At 52.0% G+C, this 27572-nt stretch overlaps 1 protein-coding gene across 1 annotated transcript in view; it reads left to right on the forward strand.

The window, feature by feature from the left end:
• Window positions 1-797: 797 nt before the first annotated feature.
• Window positions 798-27572, forward strand: part of GRIK3 (glutamate ionotropic receptor kainate type subunit 3) — a 120852-nt gene continuing 94077 nt past the window's right edge. Inside the window, exon 1 of the mRNA XM_075173205.1 lies at window positions 798-1114. Within this exon, the coding sequence (XP_075029306.1) occupies window positions 1000-1114 (115 nt within the window). The 5' untranslated portion in view covers window positions 798-999. The remainder of the gene's footprint in view (window positions 1115-27572) is intronic.

Consider the following 27572-nt stretch of genomic DNA (forward strand, 5'->3'; position numbering starts at 1 on the left):
GATGTAGTTAGCAGACAGCTGGCAAATGGGAGCGATTGGAAATGATGGAATAGATCAAATTATTTAAATGAGAAAAAATAAATTCGCCCCAGCCTAGCCCAGCAAGTTGACAAAGCAGCCTACTTATCTGCTGCATGTGCAGCCCTCTGTCTCTGTCACCGAGGTCATTAAACTCCCGGCTGCGGAGCCCGGGCTGGGCGCCCGCTCGCGCGTACGGCCGCTCCAGCGGCCCCGGCCCCCGGGACCCGCCCGCCGCCCCCGGGACGGCCGGGCCCGGCCCCAGCGGTGCTGCCGCGCCTCGCCCGGCGCGGGGCTGCCGGGGACCCAGGGGACGTGGGGGACCGCGGGGGCTCGGGGACAGCGGGACCCCCGGGAGCTCGGAGGACACCGAGCACCCCGCGATCTGCGGGACAGAGGGGCCGTCGGGGCAGAGAGACGCCGGGCCCCCGGCCCCCCCGCCCCGCGCTCCCCGCGCCCGCCGACGGCGCTGCCCGCCGGACCCGCGGAGCCGGCCCTGCCCTCGCCCCGGGGGAGCGGGCGGGTGCCGGCGTGTCGGTGCCGCGTGTGTCGGGTGTGTGTCAGTGCGTGTGTGCGAGTGTGCGTGTGCGTGTGAGCGAGTGTGCACGCTCCACGCCGGGGCTTTGCGCGAGCCGCGCGCATCAGCGGTAGGAGGGGACAGAGCCGCTCCTGCGGGCGCACCGGCAGCCCCGGCTCCGCAGGTGCCGCCCGACCGGCGCCGGCACCGCACGGCTCGGCACGGCCCGGCGCGGCGCGGCTCGGCTCGGCACGGAGCGGAACGGCACGGAGCGGCGCGGCGCGGCTCGGCTCGGCACGGAGCGGCTGCCGCGGGACGGGCCGGCGCGGCCGCACTAAGATGTGCCATGAGCCGTCCGGCCTCGGCGCCGACCGGCCGCTCCGCCTGAGCCCCGGGCAGCAGCCGCCCGCTCCCCCGCTGCCCCTGGGGCCGTAGGGCCGCGCCGGCCCGCGCCCTCCCCAACGATGCCCCATCTCTGGCCGGCTCTCCGCGGCGTGCTCTGGGAATACTGGGCAGCGCTCCTGGTCGGCGGCTTCTGGGGCCAGTGCTCGCACGGGATGCCGCATGTCATCCGGATAGGTAAGGCCGCCTCTCCCCGCGGCGACGGGCCGGCAGCGGCGGGGCCAAGTTCAGGGCGCGGTGCCGGGGCGGGGGATGCGCTGCCCGGTGCCGGGAAGGACGCGGCCACGGGGCGCGGTGCGGGGGGGTGCTGTGTCCCGGTACGGAGGGGTGGTGTGTCCCGGCACGGAGGGGTGCCGTGCCGTGCCGAGGGGGTAGCGCGCCTGGTGCCAGCAGCCGCCTTGGGCACGGTGCAGTGGGAGTGCTGGGCACGGTGCAAAGAGGAGAGGAGGGATGCTGAACCCCCGGAGAGGAAGAATGCTGAGCCCCCGGAGAGGGGAGATGCTGAGCCCCCGGAGAGGGAAGATGCTGAGCCCCTGGAGAGGGGGGATGCTGAGCCCCCGGAAAGGGGAGATGCTTTGCCCCTAGAGAGGAAGGATGCTGAGCCCCTGGAGAGGGGAGATGCTGAGCCCCCGGAGCGGGGGGATGCTGTGCTGCTACAAGGAGGACCGTGGTGCCTGGTGTGAGGAGGGCTGCCATGCCCCGGAGAGGGGGGCTGCGGTGCCCCGTGTGAGGAGGTGCTGTGCCAGTGCAAGGAGGGGTGCTGTGCGGATGTGAGGAGAGGTGTGGAGCCTTCTGCAATAGGGGTGCTGTGCAGATGTGCTTTGACCCCGGGCCAGGGGTGCCCAGCACAAGGGACTGGCAGTCCGGGGGGCTCGTGGCACCGAGCCCCACTGCCCAGGGGATACCGGTGGGCTGGCAAACACCGCAGCCACTGCTGAAGGCCAGGCATGTTTCATTAAATTGCTGAGGTTCTGGGGAAAATTAATTTTTAATAATGTTACATAAAGTAATTGCACAGATAACAGCTTGCGAAAGAGTCTACGATCTTTCTTTTTCTAATTAAATGAGATACTTCTTTTAAGCATGTCATGTAAAGAACGGCGCTCATTTCCTGTTACATCCCATGTACTTTGCCATCGGTACACATTCCCAGGGATTTGCTGTCTGCCCGGTAAAAATTATAAGGACAGGTTTACCTGTCTTTTCAGGGACCAAATTCTAATCCAGAGAAACTGGTGAAAACTGAATAGATTTGTGAATATTTTAACGTGGAAAAAATGGGTCTTATTTATCCCAGTGCAACTGCACAGCAGCAATGTGAAAGCCAGTAAGAGAAAAATGCTAGTCCTGAGGGACAGCCGCTTTCCGAAGTGAAACACTGTCACCTCCAGCACGGTTTCGAGCGACTGCATGGCCCAGATCGTCTCACGGACAAGGGGGTGATTCCTGCAGGGTGAACATCTGCTCTCCCCTGGAATTCTGTGAGCAAGGCACTCCAGGCAGACGTGGTCCTGTGCATGTTCTAGCGCCAGACATGGTGGTGGAAAAGGTTAATGGACCTGCCTCTGGGGCCTGGGCCCCGGCAGCTGCTGAACTTTTGCGAGAGCCAAGCTGCTTGGTATGCTCAGCCACCGCCTGGAACAGCTGGAAATGTTTTGTGCGACAGAAACCCACTCCCAGGAAAGCTCCCGCTGCTGCTGACGGGGCACGCCGGGCTTTGCCAGTCCCACCATGCGAGCAGGGGAGGAGGCGTCCCGCTGTGCCATGGCGGAGCCCCCCCCCCGTCTATCACCAGCCTGTCCCCACTGAGAGCACCGCAGTGCTGCCGTGGCGTTTCTCTTCCCAGCGGGTCCCAGGGCGCAGATCCCCGTCGGGACCGTAAGCCGTGTGCCTGGGGGGATCCTGTCGCAGCTGGGAGCGCTGGGATTGCAGCTCGTCCTGCTTTCGGCTTGGCAGCAGCGGGCCTGATTCTTGGTGGCCAGACCCGGCGTGCTGCCAGGCTGTTGCTCCGGAGGCGGCGTGCAAGGGGCTGCTGCTGCGCAAGCAGACACTCGCAGGGGAACGGGCTGAAGTCGCGAGGGCGGGGGGGTGCCAAGACCTCTGGGAATACCAGCGTGGCTCGTGGGAGACGATCGGGCCCAGGAGTATCCCTGTGGCTCCGTGGAGATGTTTAGCCTCAAGCCCAGGTGCCTCAGTTGTCCTGAAGATGGATTTTCTAGACAGGGATCAAAGCAATTGCACAAAAGGCTGGAGGAGCTTTCAACCCGGAAACTGCTGCCAGCCTTCACCGAAATCCCTTGGTTTTGCTGTAGCTCTGCTCCCCTTCCCCTGAGCTCCCTGCACGGCTCGGGGGCCACCCCAGGAGCAGGGCGAGGGGGGACACCCGCGCTGGGCTGGTGCCAACGCAGCGAGGCGGCAGGCAGGCAGAGCAGGCAGGCAGAGCAGGCAGAGCAGGCAGGCAGGCAGGCAGGCAGGGCTGCCTGCTGCAGGGGCACTGCTGTGCACCACCTCTGCCAGCGCCGCCCTGCCTTCCGCCTTGCTTTCATTGCTGAGAAATACCCCAACATTCAGCACCTCATTTAGCCTTTTTCTTGCTCAGTAAAATAAGAAACGTAAAGATCAGAAAAAGGCTTTAAACGGGGCTGCAGGGAGATGTGTGTTTACCTCCGCTCTCAGCTAAACTGGCATAATTTTGACCTCTTTTTCAGCCCACTGGAAAATTGCAGCTTTTTCCCCCTGCATTAATTTGTGCAAAGCTGCTTTCAAGTTAATTCTTTTAATTATTAGGTTATGCCAAGAAGTGGAGAACACGTAAATGAGTATTGGTTAGAACTGAAAATCAAACCAGAGAGAAAACAGGTAACTTTTCAAAGCTCTCTTGGTTTTCCTATGAAGCTGACTGTTAAAATAAATACAGGGAGAGAGAGCTAAAAAAGGGAAGGAAAAGCCAAAAGCACTCTTTCTCTCACGAGTAAAATATAAATATTTAATCTACACATCTAAACATAATCTATACATATATGCATACAAAAGAAAAGCTGTGCCTCTGCTGTATTTTTTTTATTAAGTAGGAGTTTGTATCTGAAGCTGTTCAATTATTATGCAATCTGTTAAATATTTGAAAATGCTGTATCAGAAAACACCATCTAGATCTGCTGCACGCTCAAGGTGCTCGATTCAGCTCCGAGTTGTTCTGATATCAAGACAGATAACTGTAAGGGTGTGAGCGGAGTTACTCCGCGTTTACACCACTGTGACTGAGAGGTAGTCAGTGACGCCGCCAGCCCTGACTGCGGATGAGATCAGTGAGATTACACCTGTTATTAAGTGCCGCACTGAGCAGCTGAGTATTTGCAATATCATGCCCCTCATATAGTAAAAGCAGTGAGTGCAAGATGATTAAGCTACCGTAGATAGCCTATTTATCTAACCTTTCTCTTAGATTAAAAAGCAGTAGTAGCACCCCTTCAAAGTGACAGACGAGAGCTTGATGCCATTTTGTAGAGGCTGATGGCACCGGCCCTAACAAAGCAATGCGGGATGACTGGAAACGGTGTCACACGTGGAGCCGGAAGGACTGGCGTTTCATAGCAGACCGGTTTCAATTGCCGTGCTTTGCTGAAGCATCATCAGAAATTACTCAGAGCGATTATCCTGATGGACGATGTGTTAGCAAGATATACGTGCAGATCAGATGGATGCCAACGGTTTGAGATAAGTAATTGTAAAAAGTAGACCCCAGGAGCCGTCAGTCCAGTTTTAGCACTTGCATTCGTTGATTGGTGGGTTGGTTTGCATTCAGGTGCTGCTGAGGGGGTGACACCAGAACCGCGCCGCCCCGCCGCCACCGTTTCCCTTGGCCACCCCTGCTCGCGCGAGGAGAGCAGCAGCAGGGGTGCCTGCCGCCCTGCCTGGGGGGGCGGGCAGGGTCCCCAGCCCCCCCTGCGCTCGGGTCCCCCCCAGGCCCCCGCTGCACGCTCGCCTCGCCCTTCCTCTGCAGGAGAGCGCGCTGCGCCCCGAGGGATTTCATTTTCCTTTCTATGGTTTTAAAAGGAATCACCTTCACCTCTGGGTTCTTGCTCCTGTTCTGGTTTTTTAGGAAGGGTATATTCCCGCTGACATTTGTGGCAATATCCATACCTCAAGCATGTTTGAAAGCCCCAGTCTTGTATCACTGAGGCCGCTGTGAACAGGATCGGGCTCAGCTAAGCTTTTAAACAAACAGTCCTGCATGGAGGAATTTATCAGATTTTATTTCTTGTAGTCTCTTTCTAAGCTGTGTTTGCGTAGAGAAGGGGTCAGGGCATCGATTGTTTGTATGATTTGCAAGTAACACAGAAGAGACAATCAAATTGGATTGGAGTCTGTGTGGAAAAAAAATAATTTATTATTTTATATAAATACACAAGAAACAAATTCTGTGGATAATTATCCTCCTCCGTGTGATTGGTTTTTCTGAGGCTTATTATGCCTGTCTAGAATTTTATTTTGAAATCACCTTCCCACACTCTGCAAATGAAATTTTGTTTTTAAAATTAAAGGCAAAAGGAGGCTTTTCCAGGCTGAAAAAGGCAGTGCCCACGGGGCTGGGAGCTGCATGGCTGTGGGGTGTGTGGATGCTGGAGAAGTAATCCTCAGAAAGGCAGCTCGAGTGTTTTTCTCCTCAGCTGAAGCCTGATGACTGGCTTGGCCGGTGTCCTCGGGGGGGTCCAGCCCGGCTCCCTCGCAGGGGCTGCTGCATCGGACGGCACGGGGTGTGAGAGGGGCCGTGGGTGGGGGGTTTCTCACCCAGAAAACGGGGCGCACGCTGGCCGAGCCTGGCCTTTTGACGCTTTTCCTCTAAAACGACTGCAGTGCGTGCTGCCCGCTGCCCGAGCCTCCCCCAGGCTGGCCGAGCCCCCCGGGCAGCGCCTGCCTTGGCTGTGCAGGTGGGTGCTGCCGGCCGCCCTGAGCCCCCGCCGGGGGCAAGGAGAAATCTCTCTCCGTGGCCGGTGAGGCGATGAAACGTGGCGGGGTAGGGGCAGGCGGCAGCTGAACTCAGATCGATACGTTTCCCGCTCCCCGAAGCGAACAGCTTCAGGGCAGCAGCTTCCCAGCACCTGAGACCAGCCCGCAGGCTCAGAAATCGTTAATTGGGGGAATCTTCCCTGCGGGCAGCCTGGCTGCCCACATCCCGGCCATTTGCTCCCCAGTTTGGAGTATAAGCACCCAGAAAGCAGAGCCGGGGTTCCCCTGGCCAAGGGGCACCTAGCCAGGGCCGGGAGCGGGCTCGGACGGAGCCCTGCGTGCTGCAGGTCTCCATCTGCAGCGGCGCCGATGGCGTCTCGCAGGGGTGCCCGAGATGAGGATCTGGCCCCCAAACCTCCTGGGGCCAGGCACGCCGATGGGCTGCTTCAGGATTCTGCTTTCTGCAGGGTTCATTCGTTCAGCGTTCACTGTTGAAAGTAAAGTGCTATTTTTGTTTTGCTTTGTTTTTCCTGTTTTTAAATCGCTCTATTGCCTTTGTGGCTTCTCCTGCCTTGCCATGTGTATTTCTGTGGCCATGCACCCATTGCTCAAGCATTTAATGGTTGGTGAAGTTACTTCAGGTCATGAGATGCTTTGTGTGTCAGATAACGTGTTCTAGTAATTTCAGCAGGATATAAGGGTGGCAGTGTAAATTGTTTGGTGGTAAATTAATTCTGAATACATTTGAATAACAATGTTACCTCTTTATAGCAGAATAGTCTAATTATTTGATCTTGGCATCCTCCTGAGGACTTCATACAGGAAATTAAGATCAAACCACAAACCAGAAAAAAATAGACCCTCATTCATCATAGGGCAGGAGGACCGCCAAAACAAACAGACCTACGTAGTGCTGGGCTGCTTCCCCAGCGCGGGCACGTTCCCCCGACCGCGTGCACCAGCACATCGACACCCCCCATGGCTGACAGGCGGCAGATCTGTGCAGAACGTGAGCGGTGAAGGAGCCTTGCGTGGGCTCTGGGTGCACGGATGGACGTGGTCGCTCCGCCCTGCGCCGGCACCTGCCTCCGCGCCGGCGGGACGGCCGCCTTCGCAATGAAAGCTGCCGGCGCGTGCTGCATTGCCGCTTTCGGTTTTATCACCAGCAGGTGCAAATCCACTGCCACTGCTTCAAACTTAGTTTCTCCGTCTCTGGATGTTTTTATTGATGAAACTAAACAGAGGTGGTTATGAAAAGATTTCTGCAACGCCTTCACGACGCAGTCACGCACAGAACAATACTAAAAGTAATTCAGTCTCCTGCAAAGTTGGGTCTCTCTTGCCCTGGTAAATGAAGTGCTCCTTTGGTACAGATCAGCAGTTTCACTAAATCAGCAACCCTAAACGAAATCCAGCTTTCCCTCCTCTCGCCTGTGCCAGCGCGGTGCCCGGAGCCAGGCGGGGCCGGCATCGGCAGAGGGCACTGCGCCTCGCCGCTCCCACCCTGCCGGGGCCTTCTCCCACCTTCCTCCTTCCAGCTCCTGACCGCGGCTTTCTTGCGTTAGCTATCGTCTCTAATTTCCACGCATTTGCATGGAGTAGCTCTGCCAGAATAGCTGCGATGCTGGAGTCTCTCACGGAGGCACAGACGCTGCGCGGTCTGCTGTAGCAAGCATTAAGCCTCGTAAGCCAATGTATTGCGTTTCTCCACCAGTTATGCTGTGCAATCGCCTTTCCCTCATTTTGGCTAGAGGGACTGTGATCCGTCTAGACTTCGTTTTTCCTTTGCATACTTAGAAGGCAGGCTGGTGGAAGCCTCTGGGTAAGGCAGATAACGAGTTGGAAGCACGAGAACTGCATGGGCGAGGGGGAGAGAGGCAAACGTTGGAGAGGAGCCGAGGGCCCAACGCGAGGATAAAAACTGCGCTATGGCCGTGTTGCTGAAGGGAATAGATGTGAAGTGAGGAATGCTGGTTGTCTTAAAGCCGCGAGAATCGAAGTTGCTGTGACTGCAGATGTTGCTGTTTGCAGTGACTGCGTGGGGGATCCTGAGGCTGCACCAGCGAATGCTGTGGGCTTCTGTGCCCCTTAGAGACTCAAGGTCGTTTTTTCAGGCAGGGATTGTCTCGGTTTGGGCTGATGTAGAGGGGATTCAGATGTGATGGGGCTTCGTGCCTGACTACTGTTGTTCATTAACAGTAAAAACAGGGATAACGTGCTGGTATTTATCACTCATAAGAAAGCCTAAAATAGATGCAGGCCCTTACCACAAGCAAGAGCTCTTAAAGCAGGTGGAAGGCTCAGTTCACTGCTTTGTCTTTGCTCCAGCACCAGCTTTTCTTTGTGGCTGCCTCTGTTAACCCCTTCTGCTCTCGCCTCCTGCTCCCCCCCTTGCTGTGCTGCCCCACAGGGAACCTTCCTCTGACATTACAGCTTCATTTCTCAGGTTTGCACTACGAGAGGCTCGCCATGTCAAGTGTTACCTGAGTGTTCAGTAGCAACAGTCCTCGTGCTTTAAATCTGCAGCAAGACATTATGCATAAATACACAAATATGGATGCGACTGCTCCGTTATTTCTGGGAGGGAAAATAATCAGGAAAATGCCGTTTGGTTGCAAACACCGCTCAGGAGAGCCGTGGGGTACCCTTGCGTCAGAGGCAATCCCCAATGCTGCTCGGAACTTCCCCCTACGCACGCCAATTGTTCAGCCTCTGCAGCAGTGTAAATAAGGATAGGAAAGCAAATGCTGGCCATCGGCGACAAAAGGCCACCTTGCTGTATCTGTATTATTTAATATTTTAGCCCAGGGACCTGGTCAGACTTTGATTTTTATTGCTGTGCCCCAGCCAACAACCAGCACCCCTCAGTGTGGGGTCAAATGCCTAGAATAAAAATCAGAATTGTGAAGTAGTAAGGGAGCAACCGGCACATTCAGTATTACCTCCTTGGGCTTGGGACATTCAGGAAAGCATCGTGACCTTGAAAATAGCTGGAGGGACTGGGCTTCAGAAGATTTGGACCGTGTGGATATGGCCCCAGAGTGATCTTGGCTAGGCACACACTTCTCCATCGCCCAAGGTCTCGGGCTGTAGAAGGCAGTCAGTGGTACTGCCGCAGCTGCACGATGCCTGAGAGCAGTGCTGCGGTGTGCAGCGTTACTGCAGGGCACCCTTCTCTGGCTGTCACAATACAGATTATATGTTGCACACAATTTGGGGGGATAGCAAACACCTCAATACTTTCATTTTTTAAATAGCAAGCTGGGCTGTGCTAATTCACCTAGGACAGTTTTTCTCCACCGTGTCTGATGTAGAAGACCCACCAGTTATTTCCCGTTATGAGGCTGTTTTCTGTCACTATGCACTGCTGGTAAATACTCCACTGGCACAGAACCCACCTTGCTGGGTGGGGATGCAGGAAAGGAGGAAGGCAGAGGGATCTCGGGAAGCCGGACAGCCCGAGCAGGGCAGAGGGGCGCGCAGTGTAGCCTCAGGTAAGGAGGCAGCAGCACGGGAAGAGAGGCTTCCCTTGGTGATCGCAGAGTTTAAATAATGAGATGAAGAGGATGCTGAGATGAAGAGGATGCTGTGGGAGTGGTGGAATACATCTGCCACAATGCTTAATAGTCCAAAAGGAAAAGAGGAGGAAAAAGGAAATACAAGATTTCTGGCTTCTTGATTAGAGGTCCCCTAAAGAGGGAGGCTGCGCAGTCTGGCAGGAGGAGGAGGGAGACCGCAGAGTAACTACTCCCTTGAAAAGTCACTCTAGTGAGACACAGGGTGCTGCACGGCGGTGATAAACTGTAAAGACCTGGGCACAGGAGATTTTGGGAACGGGGCTCCGGTTTTCAGCTGTAATTTGTTCCTGCCTGTGCCCTTTGGATTTGCAGGTAAAGGCTCTCCCAGGCAGCCCCAAAGATGCTGTGAGACATTTTGTCGGCTGCCTGGGAAGAGCATGACTCCGGTATGAGATGGCTCACTTGGGCATCGCACAGCAGGAGCAAATGGAGTAGTCCTCCCTGCCAGCCTCCCCAGGCAAGCCCACGGCCCAGGGCAGCGCAAACGTGCTCCTCCACCTTGCCCCGGACCCCAGCGCTGCTGGTGAAGGTCTGGAGGCACGGGTTGGTGCCTGGCTCAGCCCTGCCGGGAACCGGCGCACCAAAGATTCACCCACCTGCAGAAAAAGCCCCCAGTTTGCATTGTGTCTTTGAAGTACCTGACCTTCTTGCTCAAGTCACACTAAGTCTAACACCAAAATAAGGAGTATTTGCACCTTGGATTAGGAGTTAGACTGTGTAGTTACTGAGTCAGAAAAACATCCCTGTTCAGGAAAGTTTTTAAGCAGACATATAAACCAGCTAATATCAAGGGAATAAAACAAAGACTTAAAATTACATAAATGTTCAGATGGATTCTTGAATTTGGGACTTGCACTTTGCTCACCACTTTGGAAACTGGGCACCCAGGGATCCCCACTAAGGGGTATCCAGATTCCCAGGTACCAGAGCACTAAGCGCATTACAAAGGCTTTTGAGACCAATTGATTTAAATTAGCCTTCCATCCTTGACATCTGCAAACAGTAGCTTCAGGAGCATTCATTAGTGCCACTGCAGCAGTTCAGGTTACAACGGTGGTTCCTATGTCCAATGAGGAATGGGAAGAGGCCATTGACTGCTCTTACATAGGCCACTGGATACTCATTAGCTGGTAATGACATTTGATTGCTACAGCATGTCCTTTGTTCAAATTGGGGACTTAGAGGTGAACAGACCAGCCCTTTGAACTCACTAGTACCCAGGTGAATAGGAACGTAAGCCGTTCTTAAAATAACAGAGCTGGTACTGCAAAATCCAAATTCGATTAAAGATGTGGAAGTGTATGGTGAGAGAACCAGCATTAGCTGTGGGCGGCTTTCCCCCACTTTAATGAATAGACGGCTGTCATCTCTTACTTATCTCCCAGGATGAAACAGTAAATAAAATCTGGTGTAACCCACAAATTTAGCTGAGTTATGGCTGTCTATTGGGACTGAAGTGTTAGACTTGTTGGTTAGTTTTGCAGTGAATACAAAGCACTTGGAAGGAAGTCACAGCAGTGATTTTAAATTCCACCCCCTGCGAGACACCGCGCCTGCCCGGGTACCGGCCTGATGGAATTCTTCCCTGGCTGCAGCAGAAGTTGCATGTTAGAAACAGGGCTGGTTTTGTTATGAATGAAGCAAATGGCTACAGCACATGCTTAGCGGAGGATCTGAGAACAGATTTTCGCACGGGGACAGACCCAGGCTTTGCTCCGGGAGCTGCACGCCCCCCTGCACCGGCAGCTCTGCTCTGCGGGTGCACCGCCTGCGCGGGCGCGCCGCGGGGCTGCCGCAGGGAGCTGCTCTGCTGCAGAGTTGGCCTTCGAGTCCCCAGTGAAGAGTAACGGGTGTGTCTGTATCGCTACGGTGTCTGGGAGGTTGAAAAAAAGATGGCTGTTTTCCTTGCCGTATAAATAAAGGTTTTCTTTAACCGAACAGGTGCTGCTGGGTCTGAATCGCTCTGATTCATGCCTCACTGGAGGGGAATTATTAATCTCTGATATTCTGCACAAGGGTGGCTGGTATGTATTTTCTAGGAAAAATTAGAGCAGCTCAAGACCGTTTCCTAACGGTTTCTATAACTATTTGCATTTTTATATATACGGAAAGAGTTCTGACAGCGTAACAGGACTGCTGCTGTTTGGGTGACATCTGACTGCAGCACGGGCAGCGACAGGGTCTGGACCCTCCGTGTTGGAGAAGGAAAGACAAACTCTCCTTGAAGAGCACAGTTTCAGCTACTCCCCTTGCCGTCTTTGCCTTCTACTTTACAGCGCAGGCAGCAGAGCTTCTTGGGCAAGAAGGCGGTTTCCAGAGAATTCATGTATTAGCCTTCTGGGGCAGTGTCAGACCTGTAGGACACTCGGCAAATAACATCTTGCAGCAGTTTTCAATCACTGCCAACACGTGACTTGGAGCAGTTGCTCTGTTTGCTGTGTTGAGAGTCACAGGAACATTATGGCACCGTGATGTGACCTGGAGATTTTTAGAAATAACTCAGCTCCGCAGTATCATAGTCATAACTTGCAGGAATATTTGTATTCTTTCCTCCAGATTCCTGTTACAGGAAGTTTATCACAGACCATTTCAAACGCTTTTCCCCAGAGAAAGCATCCAGCCATTAGGTATTTCCTTTCTAAAGCATGTCTGTTAGCTTAGCTTTTGCTGTTATTTATTAATACTGCTATAAGGCATTTCAATGACATGCTTTGCCTGAGTTTTTTAAAAGCCTCTGACTTCACCTAGTTCCTGCTCCTTCCCTTCGGAAGCAGAAGTAAGCTCGCCACCGAGAAAGAAACACGAGACAAACCTGCGAAACCCGGCCCAGAAGACCTGCTGGCCAGATCTCCAGAGGGACACCGAGGTGGATGGTTTCTCTGAGTCCTAGACACTCCATTTTTCATTTCCATTTTCCTTTGTTCTCCTTTTTCGCTCCGGTTCCTGTGGTGTTCCTGCTCCCTCGCCCTGCTCTCACTCCACGCCCCGCAGCTCGGGTGCTGGCGGCTCCTGGTGCACGGGCAGGTTCCTCCCCTCCCAGCGCCGCCGGCGCGGGCTGCTGCCCCTTCCCGAGCCCACCTCACGGCAGGCTGCAGCCGCCCCGATTCAGCAGGCTGTGGATCGGAGCCTCCGGGCAGCCTCCGGTCTGCTGCGGCCTTTGGGGCACTTTCTTCCCCGCCGGTGACCTCCCGTGGCTCCCCCAGCTCGGCTGCCGCCGGCGCGGTTCGGCGGCCTCGCAGCTCAGGGTGCGAGCGCCGGCCCGCGGGGCTCTGCCGGCTCACCGGCCGCACGCTGCTCTCCGAGGAACGGCCGGAGCAGCCTCGCAGCCCCACGAGGAAGGTCCGCTTCCTAGGGAGCTTTGGGAAGGACAACCGGTCATTTCACGCCGCAGAAATGCAAGATGTTCTTCCTTCATTGGATGTGCAGGAAAAGGTACATAATGATTAACCTTAAAAGTATACGCTTTTTCTTTGCCTGTGCGAGACAGATTTATAATATTTTCTCTTTCTTTTTTAACACTGGATTCTTAGTGCAGAGGGTGATTTATTGAATAATCAATTTCCTTATCTATGTAATACATTAAAGTGATCCATCAATGCCAGATAATCAATCCAGCTTGGGGTTTTAAGTGTGTAAGAGTGTATGTATGTGTACTTGTATATATATTTTCATCCTGTGTCGTTGTCAGGCCAAATAACGTCTCCCTTTCTGTGCTCCTTTTTCAGTGACTTTTGTTTATGGTGTGTAAAAGAAAATCATGACATTATATTACACCTTGTAAGTTTTACGGTACTTGAGAGGTTTATGCGGTATGAATGTAAAGGGCAATGCAATAATGCAAAGGGCAGTGAGACATTTTTAAGCACAGAAGGATACACGCGGAGCTGCAGAGATAAATCTGGGTGGATAATCATCCCACAGTGTCTCTCCTATTTATGAGAGAAAAAGACATTCACTGCAAATCATGCTTCAGGTCACTTTTGCCCTGGTCTCTGGCTCTGCTTTGCATTATAGGCTGCTTAAAGTGTTCTTAATCTCATTTGGGATCCCTGCCCTGGTACGCTGCCTGTGCTCTGCCGTGTCCCGTCACCCCTGGTGAAGGACGATGAAATTCCCCATCACTTACGTGGTGCGTTGGTCTTGTCCAGTTCAAGGACTCCAGTAAATGGAAGATCGTTTGGCTGTCCTCTGTGGGTTAGGAAAGGGTTGAATTAATTAACCATGGGAGGAAGCAAGAGGAATCAAAATTACCAAGCCTGAAGCTTCTAGATAGTTTAGGTGAGGAAGAAGAGCCTAGGTCCAAAGTCTCCCCACAGCTTGGGTGTTTGCTGCCGGAGTCTGCTCAGTTTGAAGTGGGCAGAAAACTGCCTCTGGGGACAGATCTGGGAATTTTAGCAAAGTGACTGTTCATATGAGGAGAGAAACTTCACGGCATCTTGCTGCTGTTAGATTTCTTAAACAATCAAGCAATGAATCCTTCTCAAATGGAATATTCAGAATTCAGCATTCGTAATTAGCAGTAGAATTGGAGACAAAATGTCATTACTTTTTGAAGTCAAGATAAGTTTTATACATAGGTCACTGTTCCATGTGCTTCATTCAAAATCCAATTTGTTTTGCGGGCTTTCGATGGCAGAAACACTGATTATTATGCTATCTCCACATGTTCAGTACTTTCTGTTGCAGGAAAAGATTTTGCCTTAATTACTTTCAGTTTTAACTGTCTGGCACAAAGACAGGATTTTCCTGATTTGAACCACTGCATCAGAAGTTGAAAACTTAACTGGAGCCTGGAAATCTCGAGGTGTGCAAAGCCCCGTGGAGTTCCCAAGCTGCAGAAGCAGGCTGATGGCTGGCGTCGTTTCCCATCCGCGCCAACGGCGGCTTTCCTGCACGACACTGTTAACGCCTGCACTCGGCAGCTCAGACCACAGCTTGCAAAGCCAGGGGCAGGCATGCACCGGGATGGGAGCAGGGGAGGGAAGAAGCCGCAGGAAAATCCTCCGAATCCTTGTCCCGCTCCTCTGGAGCCCAGTTCTGCAGAGCCTGAACCTCCTCAGAGCTCGCTGCAGAGCCCTGCACCTTCTGCAGCTCGGGATGCCATCACTATTCAGTTTTTTTTTTGCAGTCATGCTATTACCATTTTAAGCTGAAACAGGGACCTGTAAAAAGGAGGCTCTTGGTTTAAATTTCTGGTCTATAAAATCTGAAAGAACTGTTCGTCCTTTATAGGGAAAGAAAACCATTTTCTTCCTCATTTTATGCACTTTTCTTCTTACGAATTTTTATTTCTGCAGGATCAGTTTTTGTTGTCTTTACTTAGAAGAAATTCAAAATGAGTCCTTGGACGTTTAGGTTCAGGGTGATATCTAGGCTTGGCTCATAATTGAATGGAAGTAGGATCTTTACTTTCTTTTCCTATGCACCTACATCATGGGGAAAGGGTTATCCAGAAAGTGCGGTGCATGATCTTAGATAGCCGATAACATTTTTTAAAATGTAGAGCTTGTCTTTGCACAGATTATCAACTTCACTTAAGAGTAAAGTTATAAATAAAAGTGTCAAATATAAACAATCCTCTGCTCTTCTAGCAGCTACCTTCAGTCCCAGTGGTGTGTTTCAATAGACAAGACTGACTCTGTACATGTGCCCATCTGTTTATAAACCGCTCAGTAAAAAGACAGTTATATCTATATTTACTTAATTTTCTTAACATTAATGTGGTTATTTGAGGAACAACATGAAATATCTTCTTGTCTGCAGTGTAACTTTATATGTTAAGAGTGGCAATTTCAGTTGCTGGATCCATTTCCTCCAATTAGAGGGAGAGCAATGGCATACTAAAATCTGAAACCCAGCCTGGTTTGCATATCCTTATCTTTACATTATGAATTCGCATTTAGTTTTAGTACTTTTTGGAGGCAATTATAACCTAATTAACTTTAGCTCCCTTTCCGTCTCTCTCTCGTACTCCAAGGATCCCCCCATACACTGTGACTGACGCAACAGCTCAACCCCAGGGGTGAGCCACAAGAAGACCCCACGGTCCCTGCTCAGGGTTTAGCCGTGGCAGATGGGACCTGCCCCCGAGTCTTGCCTAAATAACAGCCTCAGCCCGTGCACTGCAGCTCCCCCCCGCTGCCTTCGTTTTGCTGCTGAACTCCACTCTCCACCCTCTGGCCTCAAAAGCGGCGGGAAGAAATTAACACAGTTTAAATCCTGAACAAGCTGTCCTTTCTCCTATTTTAAGAAAAAACTGCATTCACAGGCTTCCTCAGCAGCTGGTTGGGATGTTCGCTTATTGCCAGTGCTTGGAAACACAACGCCCCATGTGTTCCTGTCCCCTGCAGACCCCGCAAGGTGCCGCCGGCCGGGGGCCAGCGCTGCTCTCCGAGCTGCGCGCTCGGGGACGCACCCACCCGCTCGCAGGCTCCGCGGGGCAGTTCTTCCCCCGCCGGGTGACCGTCTGGGTCTGGTACTGGCCCAGGAGTCTGATCTGTGTTCTTTGACTGCATTATTAAGGTCATTCTGCGTGGTTACATGACTCTCTGTGCTTCCTGAGTGTTTGTGGGGAAGCCTATTTCCAGATGAATTATGAAGGTTTATGCCAACAGGACTGTAATTCGTAAATTGTTACGACAGCAGCATTTTGGAAGAAAACACAGAGAAACCGGGGTAATAAAACTTGCCATTAAGGGAGTGGACTTGTGAGTCCTGGAAAGAATTCTTGTCCAAGGATTATTTATGATCATTACACACCAAAATGTGTTTTTGCATTTTTATTGCTAGCAAATTACTTGTAAACCCACTAGGGAGCTAATGATTTTTCCTTCGCGGCCATGCTACTTCATTTTAGTTTTTTATACATACATTTTTGCGACCAGTTAAGCCATCACTTTTGATTTATAATAACAATAATTATTTCTAAATAGCCTGGATGTTAAAGGGTTAACCATCCTTTGGTTGCAGCTGACAAAAACTACATGACAGTGATGGATTTCAAAGGGAGAATGGCTGGTGGTGCCTGGGCAGGTTTTCCTCTGGATTGCTTTAACGGTGCTAACTACCTCTAATGGGGAGCACGGAATATTTATGTTCTTCAGTAGCTTCTCATTAATTTCACAGTGCACTTGGTTGAAGATCCCTGATTTCCTGTCTTCTTCATTAGTGTTACCTGTTCAACGACACAGAGTAATGGAAGTGACTTGCTTCAGAAAGGAGCATTTGAATTCAGGTTCCTTTAGAGGCGCAGAAAAGGAGTATGAAGCTCTGGGCAGCACCGGTTAGAAGGTGCACGGGCAGGATTTGGGAGGCTTTTCAATCTCCCCAGCAGCGCCAGCCGGCACAGGTCTGTGGGGACTCGGTGCCCCGAGCAGCGAGCAGACGGCTCCGCGCGTCCCAGCTGTGCCGCCCGCTCCCGTGCCCCAGTCGCCCAGGGCCGGCTGCTGGTGCTGAAGCGTCCTGGATGCGACCCTGACAGTACAGCTGCGACCCTGCCCGTAACGCGTGGTGGCTTTTCCAGCCCAGCGCTAGCGAAGGGTCCCTGTGCACAGAGCCTCTGGTGCAGCCATCGCTGCTCCCGCTCCCGCTCCGCACCCGCCGCAGCCGGGCTGTGCTCGGAGGAGCCTCCTCTTTACGTCCTCTCCTCCAAACACCGAGGCACTCGCTCTGGGCCGCGGATGCCAGTTTACAGAACAGCAGCAGTTTACCCAATTACTCCTCGGGATACGCTGATAATTCATTGTAAGAACACCACGGCTGCAGAGAGCCGCAGGAAGCTCAAGATCAACCTTACTACGAAGGTTAAGTGAGTCCTAAATTATTCACTGCCATGGTTACTGGGGTGACTACACCTCCTGTTTCTGATGTGCCGCCTTAGAAAGACCCCCCTGGTGCAACATAGGTGAGAGCTGCCTGCCCGGGATCAAAGCCTGGTGGCAGCCCTCCGCTCTTGTCCCTCCTGGAGCCCTTTACCCCGACCTGGTGTTCCCTGGACACAAGCAGCAAATGGATGGAAACATTCGTTAGATTTTGGGGACATTTGTATGTTCATTACCAATGTCAGTGACAAAACCAGCATACAACTAATTGCATTTTTGGTCATAATATAGCAGTTTGTTAGAGCTGCATTTCCTTTACAGATTTTCAAAGCCTTATTTTTAGAAAAGTATTTTTTGATCTTTCGTTAGCTCCTGTTCTGCTCTGTTACAGACTCCCCGCGTGGCTTTGAACAAATTACTTTGCTCTTCTGTGCCTTAATTCTGTACTTGTAAAATAGGGCTAAGCGCACTCCCTGCTTCTCTAGGCTGTTGTAACGGTGGGGGCTTTAAAGACTGTGACATGCGGATGTAAATAGCTGAGATTGCCGCACCAAGGCAGGGGCTTTGAGGCACAGCAAATAGGTATGAGCAGGCACGACTCTATTAAACTAGTGAAATACTGAGATTACAACCCGGGACTCTCTGACTGGAGTCATTCTGAAAAAAACGAGTATCCTAAATATGCTTAACTGCTTATTTAATGTAGATTTAAAAAGTTATTTATTGAAATTTAACAAGTGTTTACTCAATATGGGACTGTAAAGCCTTAAAAACATACTCTTAATAATCCCTTGGCATTTAACTAATGTACAATAGTGTGTGCTATTACATCCCAATTAAATCCCTATTTGAGACACTTAATTAAAAAGGAGGCTATAATAAGCTCCCGATCATTTGGCTCCCCAGCCAGATCCATTCGATCAAGGATTCTGCTTGTTGGTCGTGCCAAACGCATCCCGGAGCCGACGCGCCCGTCGCGCGGGGCTGTGCCGCAGCTGGGCGGGCGCTGGGCTGCCCTTCGGGGCTGGGAGGAGGCAGGGATGGGGAGCTGCTGCCTGGCGAGTCGGTGGCCTTGGGGGCACCTCCCACCCCATACAGGACGGCGTCCATCCTGCGCGGGGTGGGGCAGAGCCGAGGTGCTGCGGGAGAGAGGCTGGGCCACGGCCGCTTTACGCTTCCGGATGCCGGAGCTCCCCAGGGACTGGAATAGTCACGGGGGTCCACGCAGGTCGAGGACGCTCTTCAAAGCAGCAGCTTTGGCTTTGTCGCAGCCGTGGGAAGCGGCGTCAGGCCGTTCCCCTGCAGCACACGCCACCAGCTCTGCGGCCCCTTTTGGCCAGAAGTCCTGGTGTGAAGGAGCAATCGTGGAAGGTGCTCCCGAGGCCAAAATACTGTGTGATGTTTATGGGAACCTTGGAAATCCTGCGCTGCTGCCTCCCTGCTGGGTGTCCGCACCGCGCCCTGCCCTGGCCTCTTCTGCAGCTGGGAATCACAAAACTGGCAAAGCGTGCCATGCCTGTATCCTCACCCTGTCCTGTGCCAGGCTGCGTCAGAGAGAGCCCTCGGGACACCCCTCTGAAGACAGCTGCTTGCCATCCAGGCAAGTGACTTCTCTCTGCCTCTCTTTAAAAAAAAAAAAAATCCAAGCCCCCTTTAATTCGGGCATGTTTGAAACAGGAGGTGCTTTGTGCTAGCTCCGCAGCATGATGTTATGTTAATTTGTAGAAGTGATTTTTTTGTTTTTAATTATCAGCCTGAGATTCAAAACTGAGGAATATGGGGACCCCACGAGGCATGCTTGACTGTTTCAAGGATGAAGTTGGTTTGTTTATTCAAGTGCTTAAATATAGCTCTTAATTGTGTGGCTGATACTACAGTACAGTGCGAAAAAAAAAGGCAGGATAAGAGATCGGCATCCAGGAGCCTCAGGTCAGGTCCCAGCTCCGACAGAGACCCTGGGTAGCCCTAAGCAAAATACTTGAGGAAAATACTGTTCCCATTTTGCGTATGGTGGGCAGGATGCCAGCGAGAGTAAATGCTACTGAATTCCATGGAAGGTCATGGAAAGACTTCAGTGGGCTTTGGGTCACCCGCCGATGTCCCTGTCTCCTCTTACGCCTCTCCTTTCTTTGCAGCCCCGGAGGTAAGGGCCGGCCCTGCCTGCCCGCGCACGCTGCCCGACGGAGACCCCCGGGCAACTCTGTGATAGCAACGAACGGCAGGGGAGGAAAAAGACACTTTGACCTGTACTTTTCCGTAAAGAGCTGCCCTTGGGTGTGTAACTACCCTCTCCCTCTGCCCCCGAATCCAAATGCTTCCAGAGCCTGGGGGGCTCGCAGGTTTATATAGCAGGTGTGCTGCATCGGGAGGGTCCTCGCCCAACCCTGCACCGGTGCCGACTGCTGCGGTGAAGTTGCGCTGGGGTTAAGAGAGGAGAGGTGGGGACAAGGGGCTCCTCAAGCAGCTCCGCCGGCAGCACCCAGACCCCGCTGCTCGCCGTCCAGGCCCTCACAGCGTCGCCTGGTGCAGCAGCTCGGGGCTAGCGAACCACAGAGCAAACCAAAGGGATTTACAACCGCGCTGTCAGTTCTCCTGGAGAGAATTGATGCCCTTGTTTCCTTTTGAAGGCAGATAAAATAAGTACAGAGAGATCTGTGATGTGGCAGCTCTTTGGATTTTGCAGAGGGTTTCGAGGCAAGCCATGGTTTATGAGCAGCCCATTAACACAGTGCACACTGTGTCTCATAAAAAATCCCATTTTCCCCATTTCAGCTCTACAGTTGTATTTCATTTGCAGTCTAAATCTAATAAGGGGATCAGCGGAGGTTTTGGCAGGGAACCGTCCCTGTCCTGGGAGCGGTGACTGACGCAGCCGCATCCCGGCAGTGCAGGAGCGAGGCTGGGCGGATGCCGGGGGGAAATCCGGGGTGACTGCCCTTCCCTGCCGGCACCGCTCCGCGGGGCTGGAGAAGTCTGTTCTCTGGGAACCCCAGTTAGGAGAGAAAAGACGCTTCAAAGTGAAAGAGAAATATTTTTTGTGTTGTCCCAACTCCTTTAAAATAATGTTTAGATTTCATATATTGCTAATTACATACACTAGTGTTGTGTGGTATTTAATGCCAGCCAGTGATGGATGCTCTATAATCTTATGTAAGAGAGAGCACATTTGTTTTCTAAGGCTAACTGCACACAATCTGTTATTGTATAATGCTGAATACTTTGAGGGTTGGTGCCTTTCAGTGTTGAGCATAAAAGACAGGCCTCCCCGACAATAACCTTCATTAATCAGGCTTCCCTAGTCCGCAAGCATCGGAGACCATGATGTCTTCTTTGTATGTCAAAGCTTGCTAGGATTGCACTTTGAAAAACCTCACACCGATCTTCCATGCTTTCATTTTTCTTTATGTGGTTTAAATGGGAAAATACCCTCCCAGTACAGCTACCATCATTTTAGTTGCGTCCCCACACATTTCTTTTAAACTAATAGACAGCTTAAAGGGGGGGAGGGAAAAGCAGCTGCAACTTGCTGGGAGCGGGCGAACTTCACTTAGAGAGGATTCAGCTTCTTTTGTTTTTCACAAGAGCTGTTGAGTGTTCAGAGCTTTAAAAAATACGGCCACTTATTCAGACTCCTGAAACATAGATTTAGGGGAGAGGTGTTTTGAGGGCTTTCAAGAGATTCAGAAGCAGGAGGGAAGGTCACACAGAGCTCTGCTAGCTGGCATGCTCTGCAGCACTTCCGCAAACTCCTGCAGGAACCGAAATTTTGGTGCTTCAGCTCAAGTTTTCGTAGCTGTCTGGAGTTTTAGATATACCCCAACTCCCTAACTCCTCTGAGCGGGTGACAATTACAATGCACAGGATCGCTCCAAAATCAGCCTGCTTTCCTGTAGGTGCCTACATACGTCGGGGCTCTCAGAGTCGCTTCCCAAGCGGAACTGCCCCTATGGCGGGGAGGGCGAGGCTGAGCAAGGGTGTCCCCTCTGCCGAGAGAAATGGGATCGGCGGGTCAGAGGGAGCCTAACCGAGTGCCCGGGGAAGGACGCTTTAGTCGCTAGGCTGAGAAACTGGGTTTGAGGAGAGCCGGCCTGTGTCCCCAGGGCCACAGCCTCTGTCAGGGCGGTTCATCCGTGCTTCTTGGGCACCTTCCGCAGCGCACAGGCTTTGCCAATGCAGCACGCAGCCGAGCCATTGCTGCTCAGCGAGTTGGCCAGTTTTTCTAGGGCCGGGGCTAAGGCCCCCGGTGGGGGCCTTTTCTAGGAGGGGCTAAGGTTTCACGGTGTTCCTCAGGGAGGAGGACTTGCCAGAGTGATGTAAAGCACTTCGGAGAAAACCAAACCAAGAAAAGCCAACCAAACTTGGGCTGCAGCTGAACACTTCCGTCTGGAGCAGTGGGTAACCTTGACCTCGTTCAAGCTGTATTTTTCTCCTGGACATCAGTCTCAGAGCCCCCTGTCTGTCCTTGAGGGGCAGGTTCTCCATGGAGACAGGGCTCTTCCGAGCTGCTAGCCAAAATAAAACCAATTGTTAGATTGTGTCTGAGCAACTCCAAAAGTTGCTAGTAACAGCTCTCTCAGGCCATTACAATCAACGTAATTTTAGCTTTAATTGCTAAATATTGCTGTAGAAAGAACAGTTGTCTTCCTGCTCTGAGTCTGCACAGTTGCTCTCCCAGGTTTCAAGATGCAGTGAAAGTTTTTGGGTTGTTTTTGTTTTTTTGCACTGTACGTTTCAAATGCTTCATTGTCAAACTGGTTAAAAGCCCTTATTTATAAAATGTGTGCGTCTCTTTCAGCTTAACTGAAAAGGCATTAAAATAACTGCAGCTGTGGAAAGAATAATTACAGCGAGATTTTGTCAAGGACTCTCTTGTCTGATGTTGCCATCTGTGACATGGTGAATGCAAAGATCATTTTAAACATAGGCAGTTAATGTAGAGAATAATTTGAGAGCTTTAGATATTTATGGTAAATTATTTAACTTTATTGTTTGGTTTTATGGCCTCATTATTCCATGTTGTAAGGATCTCTGCATTTTGTGTTGTTCTGCACTTTGATTTTCACTTTGTGACGGAAAAGTACGCTGCCGTAAAAGTAACACTTCACATGTTTCAGAAATGTTTCAGGGAGGCATCATATTAATCAGATTATTTTCATGCTCTTCAATATCATCCTTGATGCCCTTTTTAAAAAATCTTTAGAGAAAGATCTTGTTATTGACCAGGTGTTAATAGTCAGTCCTTCAAGCATGGGCAGTGACAGGGGCTTGTAAACACCACATTTTCGCATTAATTTTCTCCTGTCTCATAGAATATTGTTTTTGAGACTCCCACCAAGAGGACACTGCTGCATTATTTCCTTCAACAACCCCCTAACTGCCAAATTAAGAACAGACTGTTGCACTGGAAATGAGTAATTGGCTGCCAGAGACACGGAAAAAGGGGACTTGGCTTTACTGTTAGTCACTGCTCTGTAAATGGGGCTTACGCTGGCGCGGAGTCGACTGTGCTCATTAATCAAATTAGGGCCCGAGCAGCCCGTGGGGCCGGCTCCTGCACGGGGCGCCGGGCGCTGCCGCGCTCCCGGGCCCCTCCGTCTCCTGCTGCTGCTGCGCGTGCGCCCGCCGTCTCCTGCCCGCCCTGCCTCAAGACGGGGGGCAGACGCCCTGCGAGCACTTCCCTCCTGACAGCTCCGGGTTGCGGTGCCTTCACTTGGCTCTGAAGCAGGTTTGAGCAACTCTCCCCAAGGAGGTTGTGTCCAGGAGGAGAGTGCGATGGGGATGAGGTTACCCGGGTACGGCGCTTGTGTCCTTGCAGCCCGCTGCGTCTGCCTCGCTGTAGCTCCTTACTATAAAACACACAAAGAGCTTTTAATGGGCAATCTGGGGGATGGTTCTGCTTACAGAGGATGAGGTTTGCTCCTTCTGGGAAACTTAATGTGGCTCCATCTGAAAAGTGTCTAACAGCACATCCCTCGGTGATGCTGCACAGCACGTCCTTAACCTCAGTAAAGTGCAGCAAGAGCCTCCACCCGTCCTTGCCTGCTCCTGCAGCGTTTCCAGAAGCCCAAGGATACCCGAGACAGCCCAGCAGAAGTATTTTGTCGGATGTGAACTTTTCAGTGGAATCGAGATCATCTTTCTGACAGCTGAAGGCCTCAGCTCCGTTGTGTGGCTGCAGTCCTTGGCAGCCACCTTTGGAGTGTGCCAAACGTAAACAGGAAGGGAAGAGAAACTGCCCGCTTGGTCTTGCCAAAGAGCCCTCTCCCCACCCAGCCTGCCCTCTGCACCCCGTGGCTCTGTGTGCCCTCTGCAGCTGCCCCACATCTGGATCTCACCCTGGCTCTGTGCTAACGGACGCACCGCAGCCGTCCACCCGGAACGGCACCTTCTCCATCGAGCACCCGCCCCGGCAGGGTGCCGGGGAAGGGGCACCGCCGCTCCAGCTCAGAGCACTGCCCTGCAGATAAACATTTGTCTCCGAGAGATGAGAGGTGGGCGGATCTGGAAACCATCTGAGAGAGCTTAAACGCTGCTGGAGGAGGGCAGGGGGAGGTCAGGAGCATGCCGTGCTCAGGTGCGTTGCGGCAAGCCTGCCAGAAACTCGGGCTTAGTGCGGCTAACGGGGCAGAGGTGGCAAATCCAGTAGCTGTGGACTCACTGCAAGGTGAAGTAAATCGGGAGCAAATGTGTGGGCTATGGACTAGTAGGGAAGAAACCAGGCAACATTAATTTCCCTATCTATACTACGGCCCCGGGGCGATTCCCTGTTTGCCCTTAGCGATCCAGGTGACACAAGAAACCCTCGGGAGGTTCTGCCGCAGCCTCGCTTTCCACTCCAGGCTCTAAAGGAGGCTTTGCCACATTTGGCTCAATCTTTCACATTTCAGTACCTAAAATTAGACAGCTAGCTCCATCCCTATATAATTTAAGACCTAGCTTTAGAGAGGCCAACATGCAAACATTGAGAACACCTGAAGAAATATTTCAAGAACAGCATTTGCAAACTCTGGAAGTTAGGCACTGCCAGGTGTTCCTTTGTTTAAAGGAAAAGTGAGTTTGTGTACACAGGTGCTTTATGCTATTTAGTAAACTTTGGTAATTTGCCTATCACTGGTAACTTGCATTGCCAAACAAAGCAGACCTTGGCCAGCCACTCCTCCCTTCGCAGCAGCGGGTAAATAGGCATGGCTCTGAACAAGAGGCAGATCAGCGAGCCACCCACATCCTAGTACTTTATTTCTTCCTCGGTCATCTCCACCGCCCGTGCAGGGCGGGAGGAGGCAGCCCGCTCGGCGTGTGTCCGACGCGAGATCCGGTGGTGCCCTCCCCTCTCTGCTCCTCCGGCGGCAGCCGGCCAGGTCCTTCTCTGCCGGGGACCCTGCAGCTGCAGGGCAGTTCTGACAGCACCCCGCAAAGGTGGAGGCACCCAGCCTCTTAGCTCTTTTGGAAACAACTGAAGCAAATGGATTCAAGAGAATTGTGTGCAGCTGATAAAATAGGGGCTGTACTTGTGGACAAAATGGTTGTCACCACTAGCAATTTTTATTTTAATTATTTTTTTTTTCCGAGCAGCGATGGTTTCTAAGCAGTAGCATATAAGGGAGTGAGAATCCCGTGTACAGCTCTGACCACAGATGGAGAAAGAGCGTGGTCCTGCAGTGCTCAGGTGTCACCAGCCTACAGCGCTGACTGTGGGGTAGGAGCAGAAAAACACCAGTGGGGATGGCAAACCGCTGGAGCTCTGAGGCAGCCTCAGACGATGAGAGCAGAAGCATCATCTTTAGGATTCCTGGTTTCTCAAAGACTGTTTTAGTGATGGGAATGTAAGGCCACAGAAATATCTCTATGCAGTGAAGGGTACTCATCACATATGTATTTCTCTTGCTTGGCATCTTTCAGTGCATGCAAGGCCAAAGACTTCACCCTTTGTCAGCAGTTATTTTGATAGATGGACAGAGAAGCCAGGAGCCAGCAATAATTCCTCAGTTTGAAAGGCTATTTTCTGCAACCTCATCATTTGTGTATATAAAGAAAAAATCTATGTAGTGTTTGCTTTGACCATACGGAGGTGGAGCAAGAGGGCCTGATGATTAATTCAGGCATTAGGCAAGGAGCGTGGTGCATCGGGCCATGCCCGATTCCTGCGTTTGGACGACAAGGTCAGAAATTTCTGTACTCCCTCATTTTTTCGTACTGAATTGAGGTTTGTTTACAGCCACTGTCTCAGCCCGTGAAGTGAAGATACCATTGGCTCTTTTTGACATGATGCTGTTTAAAGATGCGTCTTCTGGGAAAAGCCTTTCTCTAAAGATCACAGAAGCCTGTCCCCATAGGTCTCTGCCAGCAGCATAGGCTCCCTCTGTCCATACATTTCTTTCCTCTGTACATAAAGGCACAGATGGCCAATCCCTGGAGGCAGGCATGCAAAGTTTGTGAGGGCACGTGTGTGTCTGGGCGTGCATGTGAATGCACGCTTGTTTGAGAAAGAGCCCGAGCATGCGTGTGGCTCTGAGCGCTGCACTTGCTGCCACCTCTGCAGCAAGAAGTAACAAAAATGCCACTTAGTGCTGGTTTTGGTGTTGACCTAGACAGCAGTTTTTCAGCTCAGTACAAGTACAGCATAAAGGTGCGTAAATAGGTATTTGTGCATGTAACAGCCAATACATATCTGACAACTGCAAAGCTCATTCACCAAGGTCCTTGGAACTGAAGACCAGATATTATGAAAAAGCTTTTGCTCTTCTATTCACAGCGGTGCACTGTGGCTGCACTGGGTCTGCCGACAAAGACACTGAAGATACTTAAGAGTTTAAGATACTTTTACCTTCTTTGAGTATGACTTTGTAGCAGAAAACAACTGGAAATGGAGTAGTACGGTGGGATCAGACAGCTCTCAAATATGCATCAAAATACCGCCTGGCCGAAGTGTAAGCCCTACACTATATCCATCTAAAACTGGAGAACAGGGAAATGCAGGAGAACATCTGTACCACCACTGGGCTCACGGTATGCACGTGGACATTACAATACGAGCGCCTGTGACCAGCAGCACTGTACTTGCTAATACAACACTCGGACACAGGTCTGCCCGAAGCCGGCGCCAGCTCTCACCCATCACCTCTGCCTGCTGCCCAGCCTCCGCATACGGACCCAGATTTTCCAATGCTACACCGAAGTCACAGAATCCACGCCAGCAGAAACTCGGGCTCGCTGGCCCAGTTACTACCCAAAAATAGGCAGAAAAAGACCCTGTGCTTGCTCAGGAGCTAAAAGTCCTCATGCTCTTTGGTTTCTTTTCCTCTAGCTATCATACTTGTTAACTCAAATTAACATTCATAATGCAAAATCTATTGCAACGTGCCTTCCAGACTCACAGACATTTCTGTTATGGTCAGGATTAATCACAAGGGATAATTAGAGTATTAAATGAAATAATTATAACATTATGACTCTAATAACCAAATTCATGGATATTAGCTTCTGAGAAAAGACAAATATGGGTACCAGATAAGTTTTGATGGATGCCTCTAGCTGCATTCATTTTTCTTTGCATTTTCGATTAAAAATTCCCAAACATCTGCCACACTGAGACAACTCACCTTAATTTAAAAAGGCTAGGTAGCTAATGAGCCACGGGGCTGACAGAGAATAGGCTGCTGCAGAAACATGCCACTCCTGCTCAGTGCTGCAGTAAGCCATGCGTCTAGGAATCGGCCAGTGATGAAGACCACACTACCCTGGACCAAAAAGCCGCACTCACCCATCCTGCTGGGCAGGTTTCAAGGTGCGAGGAGGAGGAGGAGGAGGAGGAGGAAGAGGAAGAGGAAGAGGAGGAGGAGGAGGGGAGGAGGACTAGGATGAGGAGATGCTCTGACACCCCCAGGGCTGGGCGCGGGGAGGCAGGGCTGGCTGTAATGGTGGAGCTGGTGCACAGGGAGAGGGTTTGCTTGTGTGGCCAACACCGAGCCCCTGCTCTGCCCCCCCGCACACCACCTCCCTGCCAGCGCAGAAGCGCTTGGCAGGTCCCGCTGGCGGCCAGGTCCGAGCTCAGCCCCGGCTCCACGGGACGTCCGCTCTGGCAGCATCTCGTGGCCTCACCTCCTCTGCGAAAGTGGAGATTTCCACTGCCTGCGAGGGTGTGGTTGTCTTCCCTGACAGAGCCCCGAGTGCAGCCGGGCTTGCCCGTCCTACGGGACAGCCAGCGTCCTCGGGATCGGCAGCACAGTGCCGGGGCTCGTCAGCCTGGCTGGCAGGGGCCGCCTGCGGGCCCAGAAGTTTTTGCACCGCTAA

This window comes from Calonectris borealis, chromosome 25, assembly GCF_964195595.1.
Source record: "Calonectris borealis chromosome 25, bCalBor7.hap1.2, whole genome shotgun sequence".
Classification (NCBI taxonomy): domain Eukaryota; kingdom Metazoa; phylum Chordata; class Aves; order Procellariiformes; family Procellariidae; genus Calonectris; species Calonectris borealis.